The 9,834-nt window shown below is 36.0% G+C and overlaps 2 protein-coding genes across 2 annotated transcripts in view; both read left to right on the top strand.

The window, feature by feature from the left end:
- mrps14 (mitochondrial ribosomal protein S14) overlaps window positions 1-3,108 on the top strand; it is a 10,374-nt gene extending 7,266 nt beyond the window's left edge. The window contains exons 2-3 of the mRNA XM_058394859.1: window positions 2,052-2,216; window positions 2,753-3,108. Coding sequence (XP_058250842.1) covers window positions 2,052-2,216; window positions 2,753-2,935 — 348 coding nt within the window. The 3' untranslated portion in view covers window positions 2,936-3,108. The remainder of the gene's footprint in view (window positions 1-2,051; window positions 2,217-2,752) is intronic.
- An 848-nt stretch (window positions 3,109-3,956) lies between these two features.
- Window positions 3,957-9,731, top strand: cacybp (calcyclin binding protein). Its single transcript, XM_058394858.1, has 6 exons — window positions 3,957-4,143; window positions 5,392-5,605; window positions 5,717-5,813; window positions 6,947-7,046; window positions 7,135-7,229; window positions 9,329-9,731. The coding sequence occupies exons 1-6, from the start codon at window positions 4,126-4,128 to the stop codon at window positions 9,486-9,488; spliced, it is 684 nt and encodes a 227-aa protein (XP_058250841.1). The 5' UTR covers window positions 3,957-4,125; the 3' UTR covers window positions 9,489-9,731.
- Window positions 9,732-9,834: the final 103 nt, after the last annotated feature.

Below are 9,834 nucleotides of genomic sequence, written 5' to 3'. Positions count from 1 at the left end.
GTCCCTGACTTGTTTGGAGAGCTCCTTGGTCTTCATGGTGTGATGCCTCTTGCTTAGTGGTGTTGCAGCCTCTGGGGCCTTTCAGAAAAGGTGTGTTTATACTGACAGATCATGTGACACTTAGATTGCACACAGGTGGACTTCATTTCACTAATTATGTGACTTCTGAAGGTAATTGGTTGCACTAGAACTTTTGAGGGGCTTCATAGCAAAGGGGGTGAATACATACAGTGAGGGAAAAAATAATTTGATCCCCTGCTGATTTTGTACGTTTGCCCACTGACAAAGAAATGGTAGGTTTAATGGTAGGTTTATCTGAACAGTGAGAGACAGAATAACAACAAAAAAATCCAGAAAAACACATTTCAAAAAAGTTATACATTGATTTGCATTTTATTGAGTGAAATAAGTATTTGACCCCTTTGCAAAACATGACTTAGTACTTGGTGGCAGACCCTTGTTGGCAATCACAGACATCAGACATTTCTTGTAGTTGGCCACCAGGTTTGCACACATCTCATATCTCAACGAATTTGGGCCCACTCCTCTTTGCATCCACGACCCATTTTCAATGCTCTGGCTGAGGGAAGGAGGTTCTCACTCAAGATTTGACGGTACATGGCTCTGTTCATCGTCCCTTTGATGCGGTGCAGTTGTCCTGTCCCCTTAGCAGAAAAACACCCCCAAAGCATAATGTGTCCACCTCCATGTTTGACAGTGGGGATGGTCTTCTTGGAGTCATAGGCAGCACTCCTCCTCCTCCAAACACGGCGAGTTGATGCCAAAGAACTGGATTTTGGTCTCATTTGACCACATGAGCTCTGAATCATTCAGATGTTCACTGGCAAACTTCAGATGAGCCTGTACATGTGCTTTCTTTAGCAGGAGGACCTTGCGGGCGCTACTGGATTTCAGTCTTTCACGGCGTAGTGTGTTACAAATCGTTTTCTTGGTGACTATGGTCCCATCTGCCTTGAGATCATTGACAAAATCCTCCAGTGTAATTCTGGGCTGATTCCTCGCCGTTCTCATGATCATTGAATCATCTTGCATGGAGCCCCAGACCGAGGAAGATTGACGGTCCTTTTGTGTTTCTTCCATTTGGGAATAATCGCACCAACTGTTGTGACCTTCTCACCAAGCTGCTTGGCGATGGTCTTGTAGCTCATTCCAGCCTTGTGTAGGTCTACAATCTTGTCCCTGACATCCATGGACAGCTCTTTGGTCTTGGCCATGATGGAGAGTTTGGAATCTGACTGATTGCTTCCTTCTGTGGACGGTGTCTTACATACAGTTAACGAGTTGAGATTATGAGCACTCCCCGAGAGTGCTCCTACTGTAATCTCAGCTCCTTACCTGTATAAAAGACACCTGGGAGCCAGAAATCGTTCTGACTGATAGGGGATCAAATACTGATTTCACTCATTAAAATGCAACTTTTCTGAAATGCGTTTTTCTGGATTTTTTTGTTGTTATTCTGTCTCTCACTGTTCAGATAAACCTACCATTAATATTACAGACTGATCATTTCTTTGTCAGTGGGCAAATGTACAAAATCAGCAGGGGATCAAATATTTTTTTCCCTCACTGTATGCACATGCCAATTTTCAGATTTTTAATTTTTAAAAAAAAAATTTTATATATATTTTTCTCATTTCACTTCACCAACTTGGACTATTTTGTGCAGCTCCATCACATAAAATTCAGATTAAAAAACATTTAAATTGCAGGTTATAATGTAACAAAACATGAAAAATGCCAAGGGGGGTTAAATACTTTTGCAAGGCACTGTAAATACCTACAAAGGATCGATGTCCTCAGAGATTTGTAATCATGTCTATTATTCATAACTGCTATTGAGAACCTTATATGAAGTACTTGTATTTATAATCTTGATGGTAATGTCACTGTTTTGCTTAAAATATAATGATAACAGCAATCTCAATCTAAGTATTGTTTACACAGCCATAAAAAGGTTTTCAAGTTGATTCTGTTCTTATGTGATTCTGCCTCAGTGTTCTTACTGTGCTGCTGCTTGTCTGTATTTTCAGGCATGTAGAAGTTCACTTGGGATTGTGGAGCAGGTCCGAGGTTATTACGTTGACTGGAGAATGCTGCGAGATGTGAAAAGAAGACAGATGGCGTACGAGTATGCAGACACAAGACTGCGAATCAATGCCATCAGAAAGAACACACTCTTACCTAAAGAGTTACAGGTGATCATCTGATTCAACTGGCACTTCTTTCGCTTGCTAAATTCTGTCCCTGTGTGTAGGTGGAATGAGGCTCACATAACCCACTTTATATTCTCTTCTCACCAGCAGTACATTTTTCAAAAACATTATTTTTACCCATGATTAGTACAGTGTTTGAAGATGAAACTGTGTATATACTGTGCTGTTGATTAGCAGTTTGTGCTGTTGCTGTACAAGCTGTATATGGAAATAATATTTTACAAGTCAGTATGAAACCCATTAATTTCATGAATTATTTTCAAAGGCAGTTTACTCACTGAAAGCAAAGAACTACACCAAGCCAACAACTGAAGCATATTTGTTTTTTACCTATAGACATGTGACCTGACTTTTGATATATATTTATATTTATATTATCCTTGCCAATAAAAATTTCTTAAATTATAATTAAAGAAAATGTATAATCATGATCGTGATCATCTGTAGAGATCCTGTAGAGACTCCTGTATATCTGCTCTATTCCAGAAATTGACATAGACACCACTTTCTTTCTGCAGGAGGTAGCTGATAAAGAAATTACCGCATTACCCCGAGACAGCTGCCCGGTGCGTATCCGCAACAGATGTGTGATCACATCACGACCCCGTGGAGTGAAACGCAGGTGGCGTCTGAGCCGCATCGTCTTCAGACATCTAGCAGACCACAATCAGATGTCAGGCATACAGAGAGCGATGTGGTGAAAACCCTAACAAGTCTTTACAACTTACACCTTTAGTACAGAGAAGCCAGATTTAGAAATATTCACATTTGTATGTATTATGTGCACATGAACTGTTGTTTTTGAAGTTGATGTCATGAAAAGTGTCTTAGTCATCTGTGAAACACATAATAAAGCTTATTCATTATGATCCCATCTTCTGTCTGTCCTGACCATCATTTAGGTTTTACATTTATAAAGACAATAACACTAGAACTCTCCATAATGACATAGCCAATATTAGTTTAGCAGGTGGCATAAAGATTTAATTGCATACTTATTCTACCATTATCTGCTTTAACTGGTAAATGAAGGTGTTAAAGAAACATTTTTCAGGTTGGAAAATCATGAGAAGAAGTGGTTGAATATTTGTAGGATTTATTGGAGTGATCACTATAACCAGCAGATACATTGATTTGATTTTGAAATGTATACAAAAAAGTTCAAGGTCACAGCAAAGCATTTTTTTTCTTTGATAGCTTAAATTTATATTTAATTTAATTTAAATAATAATTTGTTTAAATATCGAAATATTTAAAGAAATTTCAGGCACACAGATTTGTAAGAACTAGTTATGTTGGCAGTGGAGGCATCACTGTCAATGCCATTGACATCAGGTTCTACTATGGATGAATCTTATGTAATCCTATGTAAATTTAGCTGAAATTAAATAAGTAGAGTCAAGAAGCGTTGTTGTTGCTTAAATGTAAATGGTTTAACTTTATTTTCATTTTAATTACATTTTTGTAGTTCAATAAGAACTCGGTGCCTTTATTTTGAAATTGTGTGTGTGTGTGAGATGAATAAAAAAATTCGAATGTTTTAAACTTTATTTTACTTCTCGTAATGTTGCATGTATATCAGTAGTATGTAATGTTGCATGTATATCAGTAGTATGTAATGTTGCATGTATATCAGTAGTATGTGTTTCTTTTAGCTGCCGTTTTAATCCGCGTATGGAATAAAAAAACGAGTTAAGCAACTTTTACTTTGTAATGGACCCGGAAGTACAGCAGCGGAGAGGAATCTTTCTAGAAAAGCGGCAACACTCGTGTATACTGTGGAGTCTGATGTATATGAGGCTGTTTATTGTAGTTTAAATCTCAACATCGTATTTGTGTTTATCGGATAAACTACACTGAAGGAAAGTCTTCTTTTAAAGCAGTCAAAGTCATGGACCTTAGCGAACAGGTATCATTTTTATTGTTAGCTGTGAGCGGTTGAAGTGTAGATGTATGAGATGGGTACAGATGTCTGTCCAGAGTGTTTTAATCAGAGAGGTCAGTCAGGGTCCTGTGCTCTAGGTTATTCAGCTAATCTCATCGATTCAGATGAGTTAGTAATTAACTAGTTATAGGGTTATATTATATTAAGGGTTATAAACTGTGAGAATCAGCCTACGTAGGTCATGCTTTTACAGATGTAGATTTGGCTTCATATATCGTTATTTACTGAAGAGTTTCTTTCACATTCATGTTGTGATGGACAAAATGTACCGAAAATTCTGAAGTAAATAATTAACTAAATAATGAGGGGGCTTTGTATCAGTATAATCATTTTGCTTATTTGATATTTAAAAAAAATTAGATCAGTTTTCAGGGATTAGCATTAACAGATAATTAACCATTATCACTGTTTACTGCTTTAAAATGGTAGAAGAAATAGACTAATGTCATTTACATGTTCATTTGATGCATTTATGAATGCAGTCTCAACTTATTTATATGTCTTTAACCACCTGTCAAAGACATTTTTTATTTTTTTTATATTTATGTATTATATTATCTATACCTATTCATTTCTTTTGTATATGCATTTGCAATGCTTTTACCGTTGTGCCCACTAATGTTTCATATAGATAACTACAAAAAATTGTGTTGAGTCAATTCTCTTTTTAATTTTTCTAGTTGTGAATTGGCAAATGCTTTCTAAAACACTGAATATTAATATTGTTGAGTGGCAGAGAGTCTCTGTTTCAGACTTTCAGGGCATGATGTGTGGTTAAGTTCACTCGGGTGTAATTCTCTGTTGATTAGCCACACATGAAAATCTATACTGCTTGTCACTGCAGCTGGTATTAAAATATGTGTTTTTGTATATCACATAAATTAAATTCCAAACAGCTGAGTATTGTCATTCAGAACAGAAAACAATCTATAAATGCTGTAGCTTAATGTAAATCATATCTTCAAATTTATGTCAGCATCGACTGCTGCCTTCCAACAACCTAGATGCCACACAGAAGCTATTTCTGTGAATAAAATATTAATTATAATTTAACCAACAACTTTAACTCTGTGTTAAACAAGGGGAATCCAACACTCTGTAAGACAGATAAACAATTTGCAAAATTGTGACTCAAATGAGGTTTTTTAAAGAACAGTGGATTTTATACCTTACAGAAGTTGACACAAAAGTACTAATGAACTTGCTGTTCAGATCACAGGACTTGAGAGTGACTTAAAAGAAGTGACACGGCTCCTGGAGATGTGTGAAAGGAAGCGGGTGCAGGATGTCCTTTTACAGGAGAAGAAAAATATCGAGAAAGAAATGGTTCAGAAACAGCAACAAAGAGAACAGCAAGCAAAAAGAGATGCAGGAGACAAAGCAGAAGCAACAGTAAAAGGATACACAGTCAAAATAAACAATTATGGTGTGTATACTTTACTTGTGCTGTTGCCTGGACTCCTATGCCTATTTAACCTCCATTACACCAGTCTGAGTGCACTCTGTTAATCAGTGTTTTTTTTCTTTTCTGTTATAGGTTGGGACCAGTCTGAAAAATTTGTAAAAGTATACATCACGTTAAAAGGAGTGCACAAAATCCCTGCTGACAATGTTAAGGTCAGCTTTACAGACAGGTATGTTCAAACTGCTGTGATAAACACGAGTAGTTGATTAATGTGGTTGTTATGAACAACCTATTGTATTAGTACATCATTTCTCAAAGTTTTCAGATAGATTATCCTTTAATTAACACAAATTATTTTTTTTATTGAGAATGAGATTATATATCATTTAGCTTATTTTCTGTTACAGTGTAAATCCATAGTGTGGTGTTTGGCCTGTCTCATTCTTTCTCATTCTGATTGAGTCTGTGAGACACAGACTGTTTGTTAACTTGCATTAGATTTGTTTATGTGCCACTTACAACAATGGACAACAATTGTCACTAAGTCATTTTACAAAAACTCAGGTAATAGCATCCAGTGATCCAAACCATGGCAATACTTTAATCATAGAGAAAACATGTGGTTTTTGATTTTGGGTTATGTTATTCTGGGTTATTCTGGTCCATGTTGACATGAGTGCATCATACAGTCCCTGCAGATTTAATGCTCTGAACATAACATTAAATGCTCTGAATCTCCTGTTCTGCCACATGCTACTGGGGTTAGGATGCTACTGAATGTCAGGATGCTACTGAAGAACACTGAACTCATTGTCATATTCATGATACTAGATTTCGATGATTTTTACTTTGTGACATGCTGTATTATCATGCTGGATGGAGAAGCCATTAGAAGATGGCAAATTTTGGCAGTGAAGGGATGCACATTGTTGGCAACAAACACATTTTTCTGAAGGGTGATGTGAACAAAATCCAAAATAATGATTTTAGCTGAATGTGATGGGGATTTTCAGGTGTGTTACAGAGAAAATATTGTTCACAATTCTGATTAGCATGATTAATTCTTCTCAAGTTCATATATTTAATTATTTTACCCTCTCATTTATATTGTACATTTTTTATATTCAAGCTGTATTTTATTTATTTTATACTTCTTTTTTAATGTTTTACTGTTTGTCCAGAAACTCTGAAGAATATTTACGATAAATGATGATAAATACTATATATGATAAACGATAAAGAACACAGTGACATTTTACATATATTTAAGGGATTAAAAAGTATCCTATTTATTGAGTACATCAATATATAAATTGAACATCTTCTGTGATTAAATATTGGAAACTTTTATGTCTTTTACAGATCTTTCAATGTGCTGGTTGAAGGTTTGGAGGGAAAAAACTATCAAATGACTGTCAACAACCTCTTGTGCCCCATTGTAGTAGAGGAGAGCAGTAGAAAGGTGTGTCAATCTGTCCAAAACTGAGCGCACTGAAAGTTATCAGCATCTCTTTTTTGGCCTTTTATGGTGTTATGTTTTTTAAACACAGGTGAAAACAGACATGGTACTCGTCATGTGCAAAAAGAAGACAGCAAAGAAATGGGAGTGTTTTACACAGGTGGAGAAACAGTCTAAGGAGAAAGAGTGAGTGTGACATTATACTAAAATACCAGAGTTCTTAAGTCTAATCACAGCATCATGGACAATTAATATGGCTCTGTCTCATCATTCCATTCAGGATATGTCTCCTTAGATAGGCAGCACTTGCCTTCCCATAATATAATAATAGTCCCATTTCAAAAACAGCATAAGAATCTGCTAATGAGACGTGAATAACTGTTTCGGGGAGAAATACCTATCATGTTTTTATGTAATTTTATATTTGTATATGGAATATAATTTAGGTGCCTCCTGGTGGTCCAGGATGCTCTCTTTGCTGTGATCCGGGTTTGATTCCCGGGCAGGGCGCTAACCCAGTCACTGAAGAGTTAACTCTCAGTACCGGTCCCAAGCCCGGACTAAATGGGAGGGTTGAGTCAGGAAGGGCATCCGGCGTAAAACCTGTGCCAAATTAAAATATGCGGACCAAATGACCCCAAACAGGGAGCAGCCGAAAGAACAACAACATATGGAATATAATTTAGGGATATAATAATATAATTTAAGGGATTGAATTTGTGAAATTAATTTCAGCACAAGTGTATATTACCTCATATTTGGTCAGGAATGATATCTTTGTTGTCTAATCTGTATTAGATCAGTGCCAAAAAGCTGAATTCCTTTATTTTTTATTAAATAAATAATTCTTTAATCACTAATAATAGATAGATAAAGTTGTTAAAGTATAAAATGCTTTCAAGTAGTCATACAGTCAGCTCAGAATTATTGGCACCCTTTTTGATATGTAAAATGTTTTGTAAAGTCCCTGTGGTTAATTAGCCATCTCACACTAAAAATATGAGAGAACTCTAAACTTTAGTTGAAGTTTCTACTAATAAAATCTTTTTTTTAAGTATGCATAATCATATATTTAATTCAGCTGTGTGTTACACTCACACAGATTCTTATGAACAGAAAGTAACTGAAGCATGTTCTCATTTATATTTTAATTTCTAAGGTTCATTCTGGTGTGTAAGAAATGGATATCTTAAATGGGTATCTTTAACCTTGGACTTGTTTCAGCAGGGCATAAATATGAGGTGACACATCGGCTGAATTCCCTTAGTCATTCATCACTCTGAGTAGGATTAAAGAATACACAAATGAAATGAGAAAGTGTATTGACCCACACACATTAAGGACTTTTAAACAGGCAAACAGTTTCTCTAGTGAGCAGGGTCTCCAAATTTTCAATTAGAAGCCATTGCAGTGCCGATCTGGAAGGAATGCCAGAATAAAGCTTTTTCTTTCATCTGAACATAAACTTGGTGACTGGAACTTACTGGAAGCTCCAGGAGCTTTGATTAGAACCAAATTCTATAGTCAGAGAAAAAAATGTTACCCTTTGGGAACAAACACATAAGATGGTTTTGGCACATTTTGGTTATACAAAAGAGATCCTCTGAAGGTCTTAGGAAACTTTAAACATTAAAGGACTCCATGAAACACCTGGAGATTTTAAATGAAAATAAAACTGCTTGTACCAGGAAGCTACAACTGACACAGTTCTCCCAGCAGGGCAAAAATAAAAAACATGGATCCAGGTCCATGCAAAATAGTTCATTATCCACAGAATATAGCTTTTAATGTGGAGTAAACTAGAACCATTAAGGATATGGAGACATTGCGTATTGAGGTGCAGTTATAAAAAAACACAAAATTTTGTTAAAAATGATATATTTTTGCTTTTTTTGTTAAAGAACTTTAATTAAATTCACAGAACAGTCAAGACATTTTTGTAACTTTTTTAGATCCATATTTATCTGAGAGTGACTACATTTGGGAAATTTTCCCCTTTCACATGTATGAAATTGCCATTAGATGGCATACACCAATCAGGTATAACATTATGAGCAGTGACAGGTGAAGTGAATAACACTGATTATCCCCTCATCATGGCTCCTGTTAGTGGGTGGGATATATTAGACAGCAAGTGAACATTTTGTCCTCAAAGTTGATGTGTTAGAAGCAGGAAAAATGGGCAAGCTTAACATTTGAGTGAGTTTGACACGGGCCAAACTGTGATGGCTAGACGACTGGATCACATTCCATTGATCATGCCAACTTATCATGTGTTCTCCTAGCAAACCCAGCTGTGATGAGAATTCAGATCCTGGAGAGGGGCTAATGAATATGCTGAAGAAGATCTACTCAGAGGGTGATGATGAAATGAAACGCACTATCAACAAGGCCTGGGCAGAGTCACAGGAGAAGAAAGCCAGAGGAGATGATTTTGACTTCTGAGTCTGTCTCTTAACTACTATTGAATTACAGTTCCTCACCTATATTCTATTTCTGTAAAATTGGCATTTCATGGATGAAAACACTTATTACACAAGTCTATAAATTTGTTTGACTTTTCTTCAGTTGTCATTCCCCCAAGAGTGTCAGAAAATATTTGTTCCTGAATGTTAACATGCTGCACTCTTGGTGATCAGGTTTTCAAGATTGCATACATAATGGAAAATAAAACATCAACAAAGAAAATTTTTTTTTATTTTCGTTTGTCCACTGGCTGTTCACCTTTTAGCACTGGCTTAACTTGTTTTGGGGTTTTCTCACAACTTATGAAGATCCTTTCCAGATCCAT

This window comes from Hemibagrus wyckioides, linkage group LG07 (assembly GCF_019097595.1).
Source record: "Hemibagrus wyckioides isolate EC202008001 linkage group LG07, SWU_Hwy_1.0, whole genome shotgun sequence".
In the NCBI taxonomy this organism is placed as follows: Eukaryota; Metazoa; Chordata; class Actinopteri; order Siluriformes; family Bagridae; genus Hemibagrus; species Hemibagrus wyckioides.
Note: the sequence above shows the minus strand (reverse complement) of the source record. Positions and strands in the feature narration are given on the sequence as shown.